This window comes from Moschus berezovskii, chromosome 9 (assembly GCF_049115385.1).
Source record: "Moschus berezovskii isolate FMDL1 chromosome 9, NW_MosBer_1.0, whole genome shotgun sequence".
Lineage (NCBI taxonomy): Eukaryota > Metazoa > Chordata > Mammalia > Artiodactyla > Moschidae > Moschus > Moschus berezovskii.
The window spans coordinates 89789243-89814052 of record NC_142468.1 but is presented as its reverse complement, the minus strand read 5'-3'; the positions used below and the strand labels follow the sequence as shown (position 1 = coordinate 89814052).

Here is a 24810-nt window from a genome sequence, read left to right as displayed (position 1 = left end):
CTCCCTGTTTTAGGCTCAATATGTACTTCTTTGTCCTGTTTAAGCATGTGCCTCAATGGACCTTAGGCATACCTTCAGTTTTTAGCATTTCTGACTCCAAGGGAGTGAGGTGGAGTGGGGGCTATTTTTGCTGCAACATAAATGGGTATGTGCAGGCCAACTGCCATCCACAGACTGCCAGGAGGGACCTGCTACTGGCCATGGGGAACTGACACCCACTACTGAAGCTGATCTTGCTCTGTCTCTCATTTTATTATGTGACTAAAGAATTGTTCAGTCCAGTGCTTGCCTGGATTGTGTTTTTCTTGGCAACTCCAGTACCAAGATGCAATGGGCAGAAGTACTGGACTTCTCCTAATAATAGACAACAGATGCCACCTGACCATAAGAACTACTCACAAACAAAACCCCAGGACCAGATGGCTTCACCAGTGGATTACACCAAATGTTTTAAGAAAAATTAACATCAATCTTTCTAGCAAACTCTTTCAAAAAATGGAAGAGGACAGAACACTGTTCACTCATTCTTTGAGGACAGAAATATCTGGGTATCAAACTCACACAATGACATGACAAAAAAAACTACAAATCAATATCACTTAAGAATATGAATGTAAAAATCCTCAGCAAAATACTAGTAAACTAAAACCAGCAACAAATTAAATGGATTATACAAGATTGGTTCAATGTGCAAAAATCTATTAAAACACTATAACTATGGAATAAAGGACAAAAACCGCATGATCATTTCAACAGAAAAAGCACTTGACAAAATCTAATGCTGATTTATGATAAAAATATCCAACAAACTTGGAAGAGAAGGGGACTTCCACAATTTGATAAACGACACCTACCAAAAACCCACAGCTAAATCATACTTGATGATGAAAGACTGAAAGCTTCCCCTCTAAGGAGCATCAGTGTTCACCATGGATGAAAGAGTAAACAAAATATGGTACATCCACATAATGGACTATTATGCAGTCGTAAAAAAGGAATGCTGCTAACTGCTAAGTCACTTCAGTCGTGTCCGACTCTGTGTGACCCCAGAGACGGCAGCCCATCAGGCTCCCCCATCCCTGGGCTTCTCCAGGCAAGAACACTGGAGTGGGTTGCCATTTCCTTCTCCAATGTGTGAAAGTGAAAAGTGAATATGAAGTCGCTCAGTCATGTCTGACTTGTAGCGACCCCACGGACTGCAGCCTACCAGGCTCCTCCGTCCATGGGATTTTCTAGGCAAGAGTACTGGAGTGGCTTGCCATTGCCTGAAGTACTGATAAATGCTGTAACATGGGTGAACCTTGAGAACATTATGCTAAGTGAAAGCAGTCAAACATAATGGCCACATACTGTATGATTTCACGTATCTGAAATGTCCAAAATAGGGAAATTTATAGAGATAGAAAGTAGATTAATGGTTGCCAGGGACTCGAAGGAAGAGAATATACAAAGTGACTACTAATGGGTAGGGAGTTTATTTCTGGGGTGATAAAAACGTTTTGTAATTAGTGGTAATGATTATATAATCCTGTGAATATACTAAAAACCACTGAACTGCATAAATGCACACCCTTCATTTAGAAGGATGAATTTCATAGTATTTGAACATACCATCTTAATAAATAATTTTTTAATGTAACACAAATTGAAGAGTCAAAAAAGGATGACAAAAAGCCATAAAACAATGACATGTACTGGCTCTATGAAGGGCTCCCCAGGTGGTTCAGTGGTAAAGAACCCACGTGCCAATGCAAGGAGATGCAGGAGACGTGGGTTTGATCCCTGGTTCAGGAAGAGCCTTGAAGGAGGAAATGGCAATCTGCTCCAGTATTCTTGCCTGGAAAATTCCATGGACAGAGGAGCCTGACAGGCTACACACAGTCCATGGGGTTGCAATGGTCAGAATCGACGGAGTGAGTGAGCACGCACACACTCGCTGGCTCTGTGAACTCACTTTTTCTAGTTGGTCTCCCTGAAGAGTAATTGTCATACTAATATGTTTGTAAGACTTTTAACTCTTGACATCCACTGTAAAAAATTTAGAACACATTCTTATAGTATCAAGGTATCAATGTGGGCTAATTAAAAAGTCTTATAGGGAATGAACTAACTGTATTATTAATATACTGAGAATGCCCTAAATGAACTATATATATTTGGCTGCATCCCTTGGCTTGAGGGATCTGAGTTCTCTGACCAGGGATTGAACCCAGGTCACAGCAGTGAAAGCACTGAGTCCTAACCACTGGACCACCAGGGAATTCCAAATGTTGAGTTTTAATCAGCTGGACATTAAAAAATTGAATATGTGAAATGTAAAGACTGCTCTGATTTCAAATGGGTAAACAATAACAATGGCGACATCATTTCACTGACAGGGAACCAAGAAATCTGCATTTTTGCCATAGTAGTCAGATCAAAAAAGATTTACCAAAGTAGAAATGAATAAAAAATAAAGGAAGGAAGGAAAGGGCTAGAGTCCAAAGAAAACTAAACACATCTTGGCTAAACAGCTGTGCTAGAAAACGATTTCTTATCTTGCAATTAAGAACCGATTTCTTTCTAAAAGACATAGGACATTGGGTTAATAGATTTCTTTAAAAGAAAATCTGTTTTGGCTATTGAAACATTAAAAGAACAGAACATCTGTTTCACAAGTGAAGACAGATTGTATAGAAGAATCAAATATCAAACCACTGATTAGACTAGCATTTAATCTGTTCTATTTAAATTTTCAATAAAAGTAAATGAAACTACATTCTTGAAATTACAGCTCAACTATAAATATTTACCACTAGGAACTCTTAACATTAAGATGTTTTACAGCATAAAGGAGGTAGTATATTTTAATTATTTTTAATACTACTTGATACCTGTATCAACATCAGGTTTTAAAGTATTCTACTCTCAAAATCACTTTTAAAGTACTATAAAAGGGAAAACTCACCATCCATAAATTCAGTACATATTGAAATCCTGTTCTCCACGAAAAATGCACCATAAAACCCTATGATATATGATGAATCACACTGTAACAAAAATAAGACAAAAGCAGTTAAAAGCCTGCAAGCCAATACCATAGGCATACTTTATAAGGAAAAATAACCAAGAAAAAAAATTACCTTATAAAGAATTTCCAATTCAGACATAATTTGCTTCTGAAGTTCCAGTGTAATATCTAGTAGTATGACCTAAACATATAAAGGAATCAACATTCACACGTTTATTCACCTTTAAATTAAATCTAGCCATATTCACTGTGAAATATAAAAACTAAAAACTACGGTGTTTCCTCTATTCATTCCACCTTTCTCCTCTCCACCACCATAACCTCTGGTAATACAAACTGTGTCCACATCTGTCTAACACTTTGTATTGGGGGAGGTGGTATAGAAGTGATTGATGGGATCAAGGAAAAAGCCAGGTCTCAAAGGTCAGTATTAATGGCTTCAAAAGTCAGTTAGGTTATAACACCCTTAATTTACACACCCTATTTTGGCCACATTGGTTATTTTGAGACGAGGAAGACCGGAGTGACCCTGAAACCATTAAAAATTAATTGTCTTGTAATTCAGACACTGGGCAAAGCAGAAGAGAATGACAAGTAAAAATAATATTTAAAGTAGATTTTTAGTTATGAGAGAAATAAGGAGTTTTTAAAATACATCAAGTTTTTATACTCTTCCAATTGGGTAATCTTTCTTTGCCACAACTGTTATAAAATTGAGTTTGATGGAACCTCAGAAATTATTTCACCTAATTCCTTTCTTTCTAAAGAGGAAGAAATCAAAGCTCTGAGGAGTCACGAGGTCCGGCAACATCAGGGCCTCTCCCTGATTCCAAGGACCACACACTTTCCAGTATGTTCCAAGGCTTTATGATTTCCCTTAAAATATCAACCACTGAGTCAAATTCATAACATAGAAATGTACAATAATTTATAAACATACTTAGAACAAATTCCAGCTTATTTTGAACACTTATTTTAAGAAAGAAGACCATCAACCATTCAAATTTTACTTAACATTTACCGTGAAGTCAGTTCAAAGGGAATTGTTTTTTACTTAAAAAGAACAGTGATGATAATAAAATAACTAGACAATAGTTTTAAAGATTTGTGGCAGAGTTTCTGATTCCAGACATTTCTAGATAAAAACTTATTCAGGATTACCAAAGACAGTAATTATACACTATCCAACACTGATCTACATTTAGTATTACAATTGCAGAATATATATATAAACATACACACACATATATATAATCATACTGGAGGAAAAAACATAAATTTTCAATTGCAAACTGATGACAGAGCAAGGAAAGAAAAGGATAATCTCTAAAAACACAAATTTTCTAGTGCTGACATCCATTGGGGGAGGGTAGAATGAGTACAAGAAGGCACAGCAGTTTCTATCAAGAGTTTGCTTCAGGGTTATTTATAAAAGCTCTCACAAACTAGATTGTAAGTGTAAGGCAAAACTGCCAAGAAAACATTTAAACATTTCTCCCAATCAATAGTCATTTGTTACAATATTCACTTACATTTTTGCTCCTGTATAAAATTTAGCAACAAAATTAATTCATCTAGTGTTGTTTCAATTCTATACCATATAATATTAGAGCTAATATTGACCCTCTATGTCAAGTACAGGGAAACTTCCAGCCTGAAAAATTCTGCTAAAAGGAATAAAGCATCATTTACCTTAAAGCAATGGTGCACAACCCTGGCCTTACATTATAATTACCTTTATATCAAGGTATTTATATATAATAAGGACACTTTAAACAAAGCCTGATGATGCGCAGACTTTAGCCAGAATAAGGGAATCAGAATCTCTGGGGTTGGGCCCATATCTTTGCATTTTTAAAAACTTGCCAGCTGATTTGTAGCCCACAGTAAGGTTGAGAATCCTTTATTTAAAGTTTCAAAAAAAAAAAAATGCTGTTTATTCAGTGTGCAGTATCACTAGTAAAGATACACTGCATCTCCAGGCCCCCAGTCAAGAAAGAACATGATTCCACATGGCTAACCAAAATCTTGGAATTAACCTATCTTAATTGGGCTTCCATAGTCTGGAATAAAGTTGAAATTCTAGCATGATATTCAAGGAATTGTTCCACAATCTACCTCCAATTTCTTATTCTAGTTCCTTCTCCCACTATTCCTTACCACAAATCCAATCTACACGTAAAACCAGACGACTGCTACCAGCCCACACGTCCTGTGCTTTCCCCCACTTTCAGTCTTTAGTCCAGGGGTTCCCTCCACTCGAGGTGTGCTTTCTCACTGCATTCCATGGTCACTGGCCATAATACCTTTTCTGTGCTTTACACATAGATTGAATGCCACCCCACTTCCATCAGGCCAGCCCTAAAGCCTTTCATCAGACCCTCTATCCTCCCATCACATGCTGCCTTTTGCATTAATGCCTTGGCTCCTAAAAACTGAAGCCTAGAGAGTACAGTGGCTGTAAGCCTGTGAAGGGCAACAACTAAGCCTTGTGCATTTTTCTCTGGTTCCCTCCCTCCGTACCCAGCACCCAGCACATGGTCTTAAACAAGTGGTGCCCACTGAGTGATGTGGTACTTAATTATACCACACCTTACAACCATAATTCTCTAAATAAGAAGCTACTGCTAGACAGGAAGGAAATTAATTGTTTGATTTCTATAACCGAACTTAAAATCAAAGACATAAACACCAAAATAAATAAAATTGCCACACTGGCCTAAACTGTAGCAAGTAATAGTGTATTTGTGGGACCAATCCATTGCGCTCTAAAAGATCTTGATCATTTTTGAAATTTGCTTTAGTCCAGAGTAGTAGAGATTCCATAATGGTAAAAAAAGTGAATAAAGTAATTTCTGGGAACTTGAGAGGGAAAGTAAAATCTACCCTAAAATGGAAAAACTGGAAAAAAAGCATGACAAATACTAAATTTTTTTTGGAAGAACAAGGAAAGCATGAACTCTGCGAGTCTTCATGATCATTTTCTCTTCTCTTTACGAAGAGTTCAATTTTTCAAACTGGAGAGAATTTGAACATGAAACACTTCCTGAAGAAAGGGTTAAGGGAGAAACGGAAATACCTGAGTGCATTTCCACTGCTCTCCACTATACCTCCAGGACAAATAAGGATGAGTTGTCAAGTTAAATATAAGCAGTCAAGTGACTGAATTATAATTTACTCTGTGCTCAATTTAAATTAGTGTGAGGCTATTAAAATATACAGTATAAATACGGCAATTCATCACAAGCTGTCATGGATGACTTCATTTATTTGCTGGAGTGGCACACGCTCCACTAAAAGGAAGGAGAGCAAAATCACAGGTCAAATTAAGCCGCTATTCTGTTTTAATTCGCTTATTTAATCTGTGGCGACATAATTGTCTTTTACAGTATGTACAACTCAGAAAGGAAATTTGGGAGGATTACAGTCAGTATACAAATGATTAATCAAATGGTCCATTTAAATGCTATTTTAAAAGCAGCAGAAACCCAAAGCAGTCAAAGAATGATAATCAGCATATGCTACATACAAGGCTAAATTTCCTGTACGGCAGTTTTTCCCCAATTAGAAAATATATAGTACAAGGGAATCTTTTAAGCTCTACTCTTTCAAAGATTTTACAGAATACATTAACAGTATAAAAAGGTTCTATTTACAAAATGGCTAAGAGTATTTTTATTTGTTTTCTGCTCTACTTGTTTGCAATCGTCTTGCTTAACTACATTTCTCCCACCACTGTCACTCCCCCAAAAGCTAGTTGGAAACACGTATTTAGATACAGTCATCAAATAGTTATCTTTAAAATAGCACTAGTAACATTTCAAAGTACTCTCTTTGAGGCAATTTTTTTTTTCTAAATTCAGTAATATAAATTAAAAATTCAGGGTACTTCTATTCTTCCCAAAGTTCAACTTGCTTTTTATAATATCTGAAGTGATATTTTCCACCTTTGAAGTCTGAAGTGGCAAACACTAATATGCTTAGACACTACAATAACCTTTGGGCAAAAAAGTCTAAAAAATAAGAACATTTACAAGAACAAAAACTAGAAATATTCTGAGTAGGAAGAGAAAAGTAACAGATTTTCAAGGACTCTCATCTAATTGATCCCACAAGACATTAAAAGTATGGGTGAAAATGATCATTTGACTTGGGAAATTAAATTTCCCTCATCATTCTATGCAGGCATCAGAGCCCTGCAGGTGATTCTGTTTAGACAAGGACTGTGATTTGCTGCTCTTCGCAATCCCTCTATGACACCAGACAGCCTGGTTTCACAACTGAGGTCACTAAGAGGTTTAAGTGACATGCTTGAAGTCACACAAAAGTCAGGAGGGGTTTAGGAAAAGATCAAATGTGCTTCTAACTCTTAACCTTTCATTTCAGCCCTTAATATAAAAAATGCTAAGAAATACTCTGGGTGAGAGCAATGAACACAAAGAACACTATGGGATATTTTGCTTGTGAACCGATCTTGCTTTTAGGATATTACTTTAAAACATGAATGAATGAACTAAAGAACAAACGAAAGACTAAAGTTTATTTATTCAGTTAGTTGTTCAACAAATTATGTGTTGAACACCAAGTCATGACATGAAGTGCTCTGTATTACACTCTATATGCAAGGTTCTACATAAATCAATGACTAAGACAAGAAGATAACAAGACCTGTTCCCCACTTTCAAAGAGATTTCAATGTACTAGGGAAAATGTACACATATACTATTAGAACACCAGAAGTCACCATGTGATGACACCCATAAAAGACACATTCAGAGAATCCTAGAGAGGCCTGAAGGAGAAGGGGGTAAGTGATAGCTCTACCAGATGTGACAGGATCTATTCAAGTCAGCTCAAGGAGGAGCAAGCTTCGGAGGTGACCCGTGATGGGTGTTGAGGATTTGGATAGGTTGGAGACCTTTATACTGGTGAAGGCATTCTAATTAGAAAGAAATACATGAATAAAAGTACTGAAGTAAGAAAGTACTTGGGTTCAGATAAGGCAATGAATTCAACTTAAAAGCAGGACAGAATTCAGACACATAAGATAATGCTTTAGAAGTAGGCTGAGAACATATTGTGCAAGATCTTGAGTTCCATCCCATAGAGCTTTTAGTTTACTTGGAAGTAATGCAGAGCTTTTGAAGACTTTTGAGGAGGGAAGAAATGTGACCAGAGCTATGCTTTAAGAAGCCAAATCCCAAAGAAATGAACAGAAATACAGAACAGAGGCTAACAGCATGGACTTGATTGAGGCAAGACTTCCCTGGGTTCAAAGCTTGTTACCATTACTTATTAGGTGCGGGACTAAGCTATTTAAGTATTCTGTGCCACAGCTTCTGCATCTGTAAAATGAGGATCCATAATAGTAATAAATGCAAAAGGTCACGGTGAGCTTTAAACATCGGAAATGTACGTACAGTGCTTAGCAGAGTTTTTTGTTGTTTAGTTCCTAAGTCTTGTCTCTTTTGTGACTCCATGGACTGTAGCTGACCAGGCTCCTCTGTCCATGGGATTCTCCAGGCAAGAACACTAGAGTGGGCTGCCATTTCCTTGCCCGGGAGGTCTTCCTGACCCAGGGATTGAACCTGGGTCCCCTGCATTGGCAAGTGGATTCTTAATCAGTGAGTCAGCAAAGTAGACACCTGCTTGTGTGAGTGTGTGCTCAGATGCTCGTTTGTGTCCGACTCTTTGCAGCTCCATGGACTGTAGCCTGCCAGGTTCCTCTGTCCATGGAATTCTCCAGGCAAGAATACTGGCGCAGGTTTCCATTTCATACTCCAGTGGATCTTACCTACCCAATGCATCTCCGGCAGATTATTTACCACTATACCACCTGGGAAGCCCAGACACCTGCTTAGTATAGTACTATTGGATAGTACCATCTATTGGACTTCTGTAGCTTCTATTTTCTAGAGAACAATTAAAAAGCTGGTCAAGAGACATGTCTGCCAAGAGGCAAAAATAAGTGTATGGATTAGCATGGTGATAAGAATGGAAAAGATACTAAAAAAAAAATAATAACAACAAAAGAGAAAAAATGAACAGGCTTCCAGAAATTAGACATCAGCTAAAATAGGACGGTGATCTCTGAGAGGTGGAAAAACAATGAGATGAGTCCTATGACCAGCTTAGTAACTCAGTTCAGTTCAGTTCAGTCGCTCAGTCGTGTCCGACTCTCCGCGACCCCATGAATCACAGCACGCCAGGCCTCCCTGTCCATCACCAACTCCCGGAGTACACTCAAACTCATGTCCACAGGGTCAGTGATGCCATCCAGCCATCTCATTCTCCGTCGTCCCCTTCTCCTCCCGCCCCCAACCTTTCCCAGCATCAGAGTCTTTTCCAGTGAGTCAACTCGTCGCATGAGGTGGCCAAAGTATTGGAGTTTCAGCTTTAGCATCAGTCCCTCCAATGAACACCCAGGATTGATCTCCTTTAGAATGGACTGGTTGGATCTCCTTGCAGTATAAGGGACTCTCAAGAGTCTTAGACAAGAGTTTTTAGTACCCATGCAGGGAGGGGAGCCTAGGGGATCTGAACCACCTCCCTAAGCTGAGAGAACTGGGAGTTCTGAGGAGGCCAAGGCAGCTAGAATTCACTGGCAGAAGAGCAAAAGGAGACAGCTGCAGAAAGCTGCAGAGGGCACCTGGAGTTTTTAGGTGAGTAATGATTAGCACATGGATGTCAGGAAACTACATGAGGCCAGGGAAAGAACCCCAAGAAAGAACCAGAAGAAACAATCTCCAGACCTCACACTAGGCAGAGTTTGTGGTCCCACCAGGAAGGATGAAAAACCTGTATTTGCCAAGGCATCGGGATAGAGTATTCAGAAGACTACTGCTCCAGTTGACCGGGGAAAGTTAGCTCTAGACTAAACACTGGAAAATTCTGAAAGAGATGGGAATACCAGACCACTTGACCTGCTTCTTGAGAAATCTGTATGCAGGTCAGGAAGCAACAGTGAGAACTGGACATGGAACAACAGACTGGTTCCAAATAGGAAAAGGAGTACATCAAGGCTGCATATTGTCACCCTGCTTATTTAACTTATATGCAGAGTACATCATGAGAAAACGCTGGGCTGGATGAAGCACAAGCTGGAATCAAGACTGCCAGGAGAAATATCAATAACCTCAGATATGCAGATAACACCACCCTTATGGCAGAAAGTGAAGAAGAACTAAGGAGCATCTTAATGAAAGTGAAAGAGGAGTGAAAAAGTTGGCTTAAAGTTCAACATTCAGAAAACTAAGATCATGGCATCTGGTCCCATAAGTTCAGTTCAGTTCAGTTACTCAGTCGTGTCAGACTCTTTGTGACCCCATGGACCGTAGCGCATCAGACCTCCCTGTCCATCACCAACTCTCAGAGTCCACCCAAACCCATGTCCATTGAGTCAATGATGCCCTTCAACCATCTCTTTTTTTTTTTTTTTTTTAAGAATTTTATTAAAAAAGCACAAATGCAAAGAAATGAACAGAGGAAAATTTATGCGTCGAACCTGGACTGGTCACTTATGATAATATACATGCTACAATTCCATTCTCTCCAATCATTCCACCTTCACCCTCTCCCACAGAGTCCCAAAGACTGTTCTAAATGCCTATGTTTCTTTTGCAGTCTCTTATACAGGGTTCAGGTTACCATTTTTCTAAATTCCATATATATGCGTTAATATACGGTATTGATGTTCTTCTTTCTGGCTTACTTCACTCTGTATAATTGGCTCCAATTTCATCCACCTCATTAAAACTGATTCAAATGCATTCTTTTTGATGGCTGAGAAATACTCCATTGTGTATATGTACCAAAGCTTTCTTATCCATTCATCTGCAGATGGACATCTAGGTTGCTTCCATGTCCTGGCTATTATAAACAGTGCTGCAATGAACATTGGAGTACATGTGTCTCTTTCAATTCTGGTTTCCTCGGTGTGTATGCCCAGGAGTGCGATCGCTGGATCATATGGCAGTTCTATTTCCAGTTTTCTGAGGAATCTCCACACTGTTCTCCATAGTGGCTGTACTAGTTTGCATTCCCACCAACAGTGTAAGAGGGTTCCCTTCTCTCCACACCCTCTCCAGCACTTATTGCATGTAGACTTTTGGATAGCAGCCATTCTGACTGGTGTGAAATGGTATCTCATTGTGGTTTTGATTTGCATTTCTCTGATGATGAGGGATGTTGAGCATTTTTTCATGTGTTTGTTAGCCATCTTTATGTCTTCTTTGGAGAAATGTCTGTTTAGTTCTTTGGCCCATTTTTTGATTGGGTCACTTAGTTTTCTGGAATTGAGCTGCAGGAGCTGCTTGTATAATTTGGAGATTAATCCTTTATCAGTTGCTTCATTTGCTATTATTGTCTCCCATTCTGAAGGTTGTCTTCTCACCTTGCTTAGAGTTTCCTTTGCTGTGCAGAAGCTTTTGATTTTAATTAGGTCCCATTTGTTTATTTTTGCTTTTATTTCCAATATTCTGGGAGGTGGGTCTTGGAGGATCCTGCTGTGATTTATGTCGGAGAGTGTTTTGCCTACGTTCTCCTCTAGGAGTTTTATAGTTTCTGGTCTTACATTTAGATCTTTAATCCATTTTGAGTTTATTTTGGTGTATGGTGTTAGGAAGTGTTCTAGTTTCATTCTTTTACAAGTGGCTGACCAGTTTTCCCAGCACCACTTGTTAAAGAGACTGTCTTTTCTCCATTTTATATTCTTGCCTCCTTTGTCGAAGATAAGGTGTCCATAGGAGCGTGGGTTTATCTCTGGGCTTTCTATTTTGTTCCATTGATCTATATTTCTGTCTTTATGCCAGTACCATACTGTCTTGATGACTGTGGCTTTGTAATAGAGCCTGAAGTCCGGCAGGTTAATTCCCCCAGTTCCATTCTTCTTCCTCAAGATTGCTTTGGCTATTCGAGGTTTTTTGTATTTCCATACAAATTGTGAGATTATTTGTTCTAGTTCTGTGAAAAATATTGTTGGTAGCTTGATAGGGATTGCATTGAATGTATAAATTACTTTGGGTAGTATACTCATTTTTACAATATTTATTCTTCCAATCCACGAACACGGTATATTTCTCCATCTATTCATGTCCTCTTTGATTACTTTCACTAGTGTTTTATAGTTTTCTATGTACAAGTCTTTTGTTTCCTTAGGTAGATATATTCCTAAGTATTTAATTGTTTTCATTGCAACAGTGAATGGAATAGTTTCCTTAATTTCTCTTTCTATTTTCTCATTATTAGTGTATAGGAATGCAAGGGATTTCTGTGTGTTGATTTTATATCCTGCAACTTTACTGTAATCATTGATTAGCTCTAGTAGTTTTCTGGTAGAGTCTTTAGGGTTTTCTGTGTAGAGGATCATGTCATCAGCGAACAGTGAAAGCTTTACTTCTTCTTTTCCAATTTGTATTCCTTTTATGTCTTTTTCTGCTCTGATTGCTGTGGCCAAAACTTCCAGAACTATGTTGAATAGTAGTGGTGAGAGTGGGCACCCTTGTCTTGTTCCTGACTTTAGGGGAAATGCTTTCAGTTTTTCACCATTGAGGATAATGTTTGCTGTGGGTTTGTCATATATAGCTTTTATTATGTTGAGGTATGTCCCTTCAATTCCCACTTTCTGGAGAGTTTTTATCAAAAATGGATGTTGAATTTTGTCGAAGGCTTTCTCTGCATCTATTGAGATAATCATATGATTTTTATTTTTCAGTTTGTTAATGTGGTGTATTACGTTGATTGATTTGCGTATATTGAAGAATCCTTGCATTCCTGGGATAAAGCCCACTTGGTCATGATGTATGATCTTCTTAATGTGTTGTTGGATTCTGATTGCTAGAATTTTGTTAAGGATTTTTGCATCTATGTTCATCAGTGATATCGGCCTATAGTTTTCTTTTTTTGTGGGGTCTTTACCAGGTTTTGGGATTAGGGTGATGGTGGCCTCATAGAATGAGTTTGGAAGTTTCCCTTCCTCAGCTATTTTCTGGAAGAGTTTGAGTAGAATAGGTGTTAGCTCTTCTCTAAATTTTTGGTAGAATTCAGCTGTGAAGCCGTCTGGACCTGGGCTTTTGTTTGCTGGGAGATTTTTGATTACCGTTTCAATTTCCGTGCTTGTGATGGGTTTGTTCAGATTTTCTATTTCTTCCTGGTTCAGTTTTGGAAAGTTGTACTTTTCTAGGAATTTGTCCATTTCTTCCAGGTTATTCATTTTATTGCCATATAATTGCTGATAGTATTCTCTAATAATCCTTTGTATTTCTGTGTTGTCAGTTGTGATCTCTCCATTTTCATTTCTAATTTTATTGATTTGGTTCTTCTCCCTTTGTTTCTTGATGAGTCTGGCTAGTGGTTTGTCAATTTTATTCACCTTCTCAAAGAACCAGCTTTTGGCTTTGTTGATTTTTGCTATGGTCTCTTTTGTTTCTTTTGCATTTATCTCTGCCCTAATTTTTATGATTTCTTTCCTTCTACTGACCCTGGGGTTCTTCATTTCTTCCTTTTCTAGTTGCTTTAGATGTAGAATTAGGTTATTTAGTTGACTTTTTTCTTGTTTCTTGAGGTATGCCTGTATTGTTATGAACTTCCCCCTTAGCACTGCTTTTACAGTGTCCCAGAGGTTTTGGGTTGTTGTGTTTTCATTTTCATTCATTTCTATGCATATTTTGATGTCTCTTTTGATTTCTTCTATGATTAGTTCATTATTCAGCAGCGTGTTGTTCAGTCTCCATATGTTGGCACTTTTAACAGTTATTCTCCTGTAATTGAGATCTAATCTTACTGCATTGTGGTCAGAAAAGATGCTTGGAATGATTTCAATTTTTTTGAATTTACCAAGGCTAGATTTATGTCCCAGGATGTGATCTATCCTGGAAAAGGTTCCGTGTGCGCTTGAGAAAAAGGTGAAATTCATTGTTTTGGGGTGAAATGTCCTATAGATATCTATTAGGTCTAACTCTTCTATTATATCATTTAAAGATTGTGTTTCCTTGTTAATTTTCTGTTTAGTTGATCTATCCATAGATGTAAGTGGGGTGTTAAAATCTCCCACTATTATTGTGTTATTGTTAATTTCCCCTTTCATACTTGTTAGTAATTGTCTTACATATTGCGGTGCTCCTATGTTAGGTGCATAAATATTTATAATTGTTATATCTTCTTCTTGGATTGATCCTTTGATCATTATGTAGTTTCCTTCTTTGTCTCGTTTCACAGCCTTTGTTTTAAAGTCTATTTTATCTGATATGAGTATTGCTACTCCTGCTTTCTTTTGGTCTCTATTTGCATGGACTATCTTTTTCCAGCCCTTCACTTTCAGTCTGTATGCGTCCCTCGTTTTGAGGTGGGTCTCTTGTAGACAACATATATGGGGGTTTTGTTTTTGTATCCATTCAGCCAGCCTTTGTCTTTTGGTTGGGGCATTCAACCCATTTACATTTAAGGTAATTATTGAAAAGTAGGATCCCGTAGCCATTTTCTTTACTGCTTTGGGTTCAAGTTTATACACTCTTTCTGTGATTCCTGTCTATAGAAGATCCTTTAGCATTTGTTGGAGAGCTGGTTTGGTGATGCTGAATTCCCTCAGCTTTTGCTTGTCTGTAAAGCTTTTGATTTCTCCTTCATATTTGAATGAGATCCTTGCTGGGTATAGTAATCTGGGCTGTAGGTTATTTTCTTTCATCGCTTTAAGTATATCTTGCCACTCCCTTCTGGCCTGAAGAGTCTCTGTTGAAAGATCAGCTGTTATCCTTATGGGAATCCCCTTGAGTGTTATTTGCTGCTTTTCCCTTGCTGCTTTCAATATTTGTTCTTTGTGTTTGATCTTTGTTAATTTGATTAATATGTGTCTTGGAGTATTTCGCCTTGGGTTTATCCTGTTGGGGACTCTCTGGATTTCTTGGACTTGGGTGATTATTTCTTTCCCTATTTTAGGGAAGTTTTCAACTATTATCTCCTCAAGTATTCTCTCATGGTCTTTCTTTTTGTCTTCTTCTTCTGGGACTCCTATGATTCGAATGTTGGAGCGTTTAACATTGTCCCAGAGGTCTCTAATATTGTCCTCATTTCTTTTAATTCGTTTTTCTTTTTTCCTCTCTGTTTCATTTATTTCTACAATTCTATCTTCTAGTTCGCTTATCCTGTCTTCTGCCTCTGTTATTCTACTGTTTGTTCCCTCCAGAGTGTTTCTGATCTCATCTATTGCATTATTCATTGTATATTGACTCTTTTTTATTTCCTCTAAGTCCTTATTAAATCTTTCTTCCATCTTCTGAATCCTTTTCTCCAGGTTATTTATCTGTAACTCCATTTTGCTTTCAAGATTTTGAATCATTTTCACCATCAAAATTCGAAATTCTTTATCAGGTAGATTCCCTATATCTTCTTCTTTTGTTTGTGTTGGTGGGCAATTATCTTGTTCCTTTACTTGCTGGGTATTTCTCTGCCTCTTCATCTTGCTTATATTGCTTTGCTTGGGGTGTCCTTTCCCTCTTCTTGCAGTTTGTGGAGTTCTCTTTATTATGTAGTTTCTTCGCTGTGTGTGGGGTTAGACAGGTGACTTGTCCGGGTTCCCTGGTTAGGGAAGCATGTGACGGTGTTCTGGTGGGTGGAGCTGGATTTCTTCTCTTTCCTTTAGAAGACAATGGGCTACTTTTCTGGTAGCCTGATGTCCTCTGCCAGTATTCAGAAGTTGTTTTGTGGACTTTACTCCACGTTCAAATGTTCTTCTGATGAATTTGTGGGGAAGAAAGTGGTCTCGCCGTCTTGTTCCTTCCTCCCCAGAACACTGGATTCTTATATTCCACTTGGTCGTGGAGTATCTCTTCCCAGCTGCTCCAGCAAGGCGCAGCCGCTGCAGCTTACCTTGGACGAGGGGTATCTCCTCAAGGCCGCCCCTCCTGCTTTGAATGTGGATCAGCTCCTCCCGGCCCTCTGGTGCCCAAGCAGCCACCGCCTCCTGGACGTGGTACAGCTCCTCTCGGCCACCGCCCTAACTCTGGGCACGGGGCAGCTCCTCTCAGCCACGATTCTGCACGTGGTCGGTTGCGCCGGGAGCCGGGCGTCTCTCGCGTCTGCGCCGCCGGGAGCCGGGCGTCTCTCGCGTCTGCGCCGCCGGGAGCCGGGCGTCTCTCGCGTCTGCGCCGCCGGGAGCCGGGCGTCTCTCGCGTCTGCGCCGCCGGGAGCCGGGCGTCTCTCGCGTCTGCGCCGCCGGGAGCCGGGCGTCTCTCGCGTCTGCGCCGCCGGGAGCCGGGCGTCTCTCGCGTCTGCGCCGCCGGGAGCCGGGCGTCTCTCGCGTCTGCGCCGCCGGGAGCCGGGCGTCTCTCGCGTCTGCGCCGCCGGGAGCCGGGCGTCTCTCGCGTCTGCGCCGCCGGGAGCCGGGCGTCTCTCGCGTCTGCCCCTTCAACCATCTCATCCTCTGTCGTCCCCTTCTCCTCCTGCCTTCAATCTTTCCCAGCATCAGGGTCTTTTCAAATGAGTCAGCTCTTCACAACAGATGGCCAAAGTATTGGAGTTTCAGCTTCAGTATTAGTTCTTCCAATGAACATTCAGGACTGATTTCCTTTAGGATTGACTGTTTGGATCTCCTTGCAATCCAAGGGACTCTCAAGAGTCTTCTCCAACACCACAGTTCAAAAACATCAATTCTTCAGTACTCAGCTTTCTTTATAGTCCAACTCTCACATCCATACATGACTGCTGGAAAAACCACAGCCTTGATTAGACAGACCTTTGTTGGCAAAGTAATGTCTCTGCTTTTTAATCTGCTGCCTAGGTTGGTCATAATGTTCCTTCCAAGGAGTAAGCATCTTTTAATTTCATGGCTGCAATCACCATCTGCAGTGATTTTAGAGCCTAAAAAAATAAAATCAGCCACTGTTTCCACTGTTTCCCTATCTATTTGCCATAAAGTGATGGGGCCAGATGCCATGATCTTCGTTTTCTGAATGTTGAGCTTTAAGCCAACTTTCTCACTCTCCTCTTTCACTTTCATCAAGAGGCTCTTTAGTTCTTCTTCACTTTCTGCCACATCACTTCATGGCAAATAAATGGGGAAACAGTGAAAACAGTGAGAGACTTCATTTTGGGGGGCTCCAAAATCACTGCGGATGCTGATTGAAGCCATGAAATTAAAAGACACTTACTCCTTGGAAGGAACGTTACGACCAACCTAGACAGCATATTAAAAAGCAGAGCCATTACTTTGCCAAAAAAGGTCCGTCTAGTCAAGGCTATGGTTTTTCCAGTAGTCATGTACGGATGTGAGAGTTGGACTATAAAGAAAGCTAAGCACCAAAGAATTGATGCTTTTGAACTGTGGTGTTGGAGAAGACTCTTGAGAATCCCTTGGACTGCAAGGAGATCCAACCAGTCCATCCTAAAGGAGATCAGTCCTGGGTGTTCATTGGAAGGACTGATGTTGAAGCTGAAACCCCAATACTTTGGCCACCTGATGCAAAGAGCTGACTTATTTGAAAAGACCCTGATGCTGGGAAAGACTGAAGGCAGGAGGAGAAGGGGATGACAGAGGATGAGATGGCTGAATGACATCACTGACTCAATGGACACGTTTGAGCAGACCCTGGGAGATGGTGAAGGACAAGGAAGCCTGGCGTGCTGTAGTCCATGGGGTTTGCAAAGAGTTGTTGTTGAACAACAACTTCAAGTGATGAATATATATGCAATTTAAGTTCCCAAAGGTGAGGGAATATGTGAAGAAAATAATGGCTAAAATTTTTCCAAGTTTAATGAAAGTTAAAAATCCACAAATAGAAAAATCTCAACAAATCCTAAGTACATGAATCATGAAGAAAATGACACAGTAACTCACCATAATCAAATTGCATAAGAGGGACTTCCCTGGTGGCACTAGTGGTAAAGAACCCGCCTGCCGATGCAGGAGACGTAAGAGATGTTGGTTAGATCCCTGAGTAGGAATGATCCCCTGGAGGATGACGTGGCGACCGACTACAGTATTGTTCCCTGGAGAATCCCATGGACAGAGGAGCCTGGAGAGCTACTGTATGTGGGGTTGCAAAGAGCTGGACACGTCTGAAGTGACTGGGCATGCACAGTGATTAAAAAAAATCTTAAAAGCAGTCAGAGAAGACGTCAATTCATTAGAATTGAGGAATAAAGATTTCTAAATGACAGTACGGTAAACTTTTCACTGGAAACAATGTGAGCCACAAAACAGTAAAGCAAAATCTCTAAAATACTGAAAGTGAAGCACAATTAAGCTGGAATTCTCTGGTGAAAATGTTTTCTAAAAATTAAAGTCAAATGCACACTTCTCAGACATGCAACAGCTGAAAGAATTCATTGCCAGGAGACTCATGCACTGTAAGAAATGCAAAAGAAGGGAGCCATTCAGACAGAAGCAAAATGATACCAGATGGAAACCTGGATGTGTACAAGGGAATGTGCGACACTGGAAATGGTAAAAATGTGAGTAAATAGAAAATAAATCTATTCTTACATTTAAAATGCCTTTCAAAATTATGATCTAAAGCAAAATCTGTAACAATGTATTTTGGGGTTTATAACACGAGTAAGTAAAATGCACAGTAACAGTAACAAAGGTCAGGATGAGGGAAATGAAAGTACACCATTGTAGAGTTCTCACCCTACAGGTCAAGTGGTACAGTATTACTTGAAGGTGGGCCTCAGTAAGTTAATGATGTATACTATAAACTTGAAAGCAACTGGTTTTTTTTTTAAAGGACATAGACACATAATAAATAGAAAACAAAGAGCAAGTTAATATACTCGAATCCAACCATAATCACATGAAATGTAAATGATCTAAACACCTCAATTAAAAAGCAAAGATAATCAGACTAGATTAAAATACAAGACCCAGCTATATGCTGCCTACAAGAAATCCATCTCAAATATAAAGATACAACAGGTTAAAAATAAAAGACTATATCACGCGAACACTAGTCAAAATAAAGCTGATGTGCAGCTGCTATATTAATATCAGACAATATAGGTTTCAGAGTAAGGAATACTACCACGGATAAAGAAGATCACTTTGTAATGATAAAGGGGCTATAAAACCCTAAGTAACCTAACAGATCTACAAAAAAATATGAAGTAAAAAAAATGATAGAACTGCAAGGAAAAAATAGACAAGTATACAATTATTGCTATAGATTTCAACACCCTGTTACTTACTGACAGGACAAATAGATAAAAAGTCAGTAAAGATACAGAAAGTTGGAAAGACACTATCAGCCAACTTTATCTAATTGATATTCATCCCACACCCTATACAGCAGACTACACATTCTTTTCATGGGCACAGGGAACCCTTACGAAGATTCACACTCTGGGTCAAAAAATAAATATCAATAAATTTAAAATAATTTCGGTTATATGAAGTATGGATTTAAACTAGAAATTAATAACAGAAAGATATCTGGAAAATCCCCAAATATTTGGAAACTAAATAACACTCCTAAGATTTAATGAAAAATCTCAGCCTGTTTTAAAGCAAATAATGACACTTTTTTTTCGTAGATTATGAGTAGTCCTTTAGGACTGCCTGGAGATCAAACCAGTCAGTCCTAAAGGAAATCAATCCTGAATATTCACTGGAAGGACTGATGCTGAAGCTGAAGCTCCGATACTTTGGTCACCTGATGTGAAGAGTCAACTCCCTGGAAAAGACTCTGATGTTAGGGAAGATTGAAGGCAGGAGGAGAAGTGAGTGACAGAGGATGAGTTGGTTAGATGGCATCACTGACTCGATGGACATGAGTTTGAGCAAACTCTGGGAGATGGTGAAGGACAGGGAAGCCTGGCGTGCTGCTGTCCATGGGGTCTCAAAGAGTCAGATATGACTGAGCAACTGGACAACAACGACTAATATATAGACAAAATGCTTTTTGCCTTCACTGCCAAGAAGTTCGGGGCTAAACAAAAGTTTAAACACAATAATTATATCTACTCAAATCATTCATTCATTCAACTTGAGGTTCTAACATTTAATTTTATAAAATCAAGGGATACAAAGTGAACATGATACAGTCCCTGTCCTATAGCTCCGTTTTACAGTTAGGTCTAGTGAACAGTATATTTGTAAAGCCCTACTGTTTTCCTTTATTGAAGGTCTCTATTTTAACAGCTTTTAAAAAATGTGTCTTTTCTTTTAAATTCCTTTTAATCCTTTCCAGAGATAACTGTTGGTCCCTTGCCATACCCAACTAAATAATCATGCAGAAGAATTTTAATATCAACTTAGGTTAAACATAATTAAAAATGTATGAAATTATGAAAAATTATAATACAGTTGAAAGGCCAAATAGTGGGGCTTTGGGGGTAATTTATAGCATTGCTCCCCTCTCTTGGAATAAACAAACTAAAGTTGATTATCTTTAAAAACATCCTTGGCAACAATCTAAAAGTTTTGACATCAAAGGAATAAACAAATAACTAGGTAAAAAGGAAAACAGTGCTGAGTTGGTGGAGGCATTCTCTGAGTGAAGATGGAGCTCAGAAGGCACAGAAAGGACAACTAATGCTAAGCTGGTACCACAGAGCTGTACTCAAGTGAACTCATGAAGACTGAGGTGGAGCCTGATCTCTACTTACCCTGGGAACTGGCTGGACTCAAGGTTCCTCCTTCTTAAAATGTGGGGCCACGATAGATGATCTCTAAGGTCTCTTTCAGTTCTACAATTCTGTGAACCTAGTTTGGCTGCAATAGCAAAGTAAACGTCCCAAGAAGGAGCTCTGTTGGAGTGTCCCACCAAAAGCTATTTGAATTATTAAAACTCGACTTGATAATTCACATAACACATCCTCGGTGCTGTATAAAGTGTGGTATGGAAGAACAACTCTGGATTGCACAGCAATCAGGAGACTTAAGTCTGTTTTGGTCTGACTTTACTAAAAGATACAACACACTACAGTTTAATCACTCTTATTCTTAGTTTCCTAGGTTAGATAAAAGACGCAGAAATACATGCTCACTATGGACAGCTAAGAAGGCATCTTGGAGGAGATGGACCTTGAAAGGATAGATAAAAATCAAAGGGATGGGTAGTACTAATAACATGTATAGAGGCTGCATGGTGTAGCAGAAGACATGTGCTTTGGAGTTGATGCATTTTGTTTTAAATCTTGGTCTTGGCTCTTTCATCTGGGTGACCTTGGACAGTTCAGCTTTCTGAGTCTCAGTGTCCTCAAATCCAAAATAACAGGCTTACTTTAAACATTTAAAAATTAAAGATAAGAGCTACATAGAATCAAGCATTATACCAGGCATATAGTAGTCATTCAAAAAATAAGAGCTCTCATTATTAAGAGACTGAGGATATTGGGCATTCCAGAGAGCAACAGGCAGGTAAAGCAGAGGGTGCAGCTGGAAGGTGTGTAGGGGTCTGTCTGTAGATTGCCTAACTCATCTTCAGGGGAATGAGGGATGAAGCTGGCCTCACCATTTTGTTAGCTAAAAGCCCAGTTTGGAAGTGAAGTTCTATGGACTTGAATTTGTAATACAGGGTTCAGTCAGAGGTGCAATTCAAGAGACTCCACAGGGAAATCCGAGAAAAAATGATGAGAAAATCAAGCACCAACAGCCAAGGCCAGAAATTAAATGCAAGGCAGCATGGGCAGGATTGGGATCTTGGATTACGGCAGGGATGGAGTGTGGATTATGAACACAAGGGGAACAAGCGAGAAGCATTTAAGGTAATGGCCTAGAACATCCCTGAGTTACGTGTAGCTTGACTTTATTCGATGGTGCAGTGTTAGGGTCTCTCAGAACGCCGTAAAGAAGGGAGGCAGACATCATAGGTTTTATATTGTACACTATTGGGGCTGAGGGAAGAGGGATGCCAAGATAGTGATGCATCAGGTCTGGGGTTCAACTTCTCAACTCCAGTGGCCAGGTGAAAGGCACAGTGAAGAAGTTATTATAAAAGTCTAAATACAAGGTATGTGAGCCTGATACAAGGCAAAGGCAATGAGGATGAGAACAGAAAGAAAGTGACACACGGACCCATTTCAGGGGAAATTTCTGACAGGACATGTGACTTACGGGATGTGGCAGATGAAAGAAAGAAAGAAGTGAACAACTACAAAATTTCTGAACTGTAAGATGAGGAAGGCAGTGGTGCACTGAGCAGGGAACGTGGAAAGAAATGCAGGAGACGAGTCAAATCACAGTGCGGGCATTCTGAAGGTCCCACCAGGGACAGAGCTTCTACCAGCCACCACCCAAACCTGAAACCACTTAATTTCCTCTTTGACAATATCTACGATTCAAGCTAAGAGGGGTCGCGGTGGGAGAGAAAGCAGTAAGCATCAAAAAATTCATGAATTTCATAAAACTTATCTAGCACTTACCTTTACAGCTAGTATTTTCCCACTTGGGACGTGATATGCTCTATGGAAAGAAAAAAAAATCACTTGGGATTACTAAACAACCTACAGAATGGCTAAGGACATAATATAAATCTGAATACATCCTCAGTAAGAGAAATATGATACTTTCAGAGAACACTAATAACAGTGGTAATTTACATTTCTATTGAGGTTCATGGTTTACACAGTGATTCATTATGTACTACCTTAAAATAACTGGTGTTAAAATAATTCTGGTATTATTATCCACATTTTAGAGCCCAGAACTCCGAAGCATAGAGAAGCTAAGCAGTTTATCAATGGTACAAACAAGTTAATAAGAGGCAGAACTAGACATCAAACCCAAGTCTTCAGGCTCCAGATTCTTTACAACAGACTGTCAGGGTATGGGGTGGTATGTTCTCTGCTAAGCACGGTACAGAGCCACATAAAATGGGAGGTTTCCCTTTCGTTTATCTCAATTATATACACAGATAAACTGCATCCCTACATTTCATTAAAATAATCTCAAAACACATGGCTTAAGACATAAATTCATGTAAGAAATCAGAGTTACAAGGATCAAGTATGACAGTTATCTTTTTCTTCAAGCTAGCATCTCTCAGTATTTTTCAGAAAGCTACAGAACAAGGCTTCCCTGGTGGCTCAGTGGTAAAGAACCTGCCTGCCAGTGCAGGATACATGGGTTCGATCCCTGATCTAAGATCTCACGTGCCATGAAGCAACAAACCCATGTGCCACAACTATTGAGCCTGTGCTCTAGAGCCTGGGAGCCGCAACCACTGAGCCAGGTGCTGCAGCTATTGAAGCCTGCACTCTCCAGAGCCCATGCTCTGCAACAAGAGCAGCCACTGCAAAGAGAAGCCCACACACTGAAACTAGAGAGTAGCCCCTGCTCGCCATAACTAGAGAAAAGCCGACTCAGCAAAAAGACCCAGCGCAACCAAAACTAAAATAAATAAAATTACACTCTAAAAAAACTTCAGAGGCCAGTTCAAATGATCAGACACAGTGAAATAATTACAATTTAAATCAAGCAATATGAATACATTCATTTGTGAAAAATACTAAGGGAATTATGTTTGCAGACATAAAATACCATTACATCTCATCAAGACTTTTTGTGTGAAATGAACTGTGTGCCCATGCACTGCACTGACTACACATTCTGACCACTATCCAGCAACAGTATGCTTTAAATAAAAATTTCAAAACAAACCACATAACATAAACAAGCACTTTTTAAGACAAGTTCATATTAGTTTGGAAGAACTAAAATCTTGCTCCACAAAAGATTTTACATATTAGCCAAGATCAAATTGGTCTTCTCTTAATCCAACTAATATTAAGGTGTAACTGGGGTAGGAAAGGTGTGGGTGAAAGAAATTTAGCTTCTCAGGAATTTCCCATCCTTACATGCTAAGCTGCAAACTACATTTTCCAGGCTCCCAAATTTTACTGGGTAATGACCTAGCAGTAAACATTTCTCATTTATTTTATTGTTTTAATTGAGATTTAATTGACATGCAGTATTATATTAGTTTCAGGTGTACAACATAATGATTCAATATTTGTATATACTTTGAAATGATCACCACAGTAAATCTAGTTTACATCTATTACCACACAGAATTATTACAAAAATTGCTTATTTCATAAAGTAAAAACAAAACATATATTCCATCATTACTAAAAATGAAAACACCATTTTCTGTTATTTTGGCAGAAATAATCATGTGGTTGCTCTGAAATTTTTTAACAGCTTTATTAAGGTGTAATTATAGATGATAAAACTCACTTGTTTTAAATGTACAATTCAATATTTTTAATATGTTTACAGAGTTGTGCAGTCATTGACAAGTGTTTTTAAAATGACTGACTTATAGAAACGGTTCAAGTATTTGTAATTTTTCACATATAAAATGTTACAAATTCAGGTATGACTAAGCAAAAACATATATCAATATGTATATATATCCATATTTAGGACTGTTACAAAAAATTCATTCTGCTTCTCCTACTTGAGTAGACAACGGTCAAGACAATTACAAAGGTAAACTTAGCCTTTATTTTATCAATTAATTGTACAGAAATTCAGATATATCTCATTAAAGGAAAGGCAAGCTTATAAAAATCAACTGTTCACTTTACCAGAGAATACTTTAATCTATACAAGTGTCTAAAGACTTTTTCTAAACACCAACCTCCTTATGTATACTACCAATAGTATACATAAATACTATTCAATTATAAAACTTAAATAATTAAAAAAAATTTTATACTTTGTATAAAGTGATACACACTTTCAAAAGTGGAACCCCTTTATTATACTGGTTTTACAACAAATTACCACTTACTTTACTATCTATGTTAACATTAAACTTTTACAGTGTATGAAACTATATGTCATGATTTAATTCACGATATGT

General features: G+C 38.8%; 1 protein-coding gene across 5 annotated transcripts in view; it reads right to left on the bottom strand.

Annotated features, from left to right (window-relative positions):
* The window catches only part of MAP2K5 (mitogen-activated protein kinase kinase 5), a 278537-nt gene that overhangs the window by 166038 nt on the left and 87689 nt on the right, over positions 1-24810 (bottom strand). For all 5 annotated transcript variants that reach the window (XM_055437358.2, XM_055437355.2, XM_055437356.2 and 2 more), the window contains exons 9-11: positions 22364-22403; positions 3123-3191; positions 2948-3029 (exon numbers count right to left, since the gene is read on the bottom strand). In XM_055437358.2, the coding sequence (XP_055293333.1) occupies positions 2948-3029; positions 3123-3191; positions 22364-22403 (191 nt within the window). The remainder of the gene's footprint in view (positions 1-2947; positions 3030-3122; positions 3192-22363; positions 22404-24810) is intronic.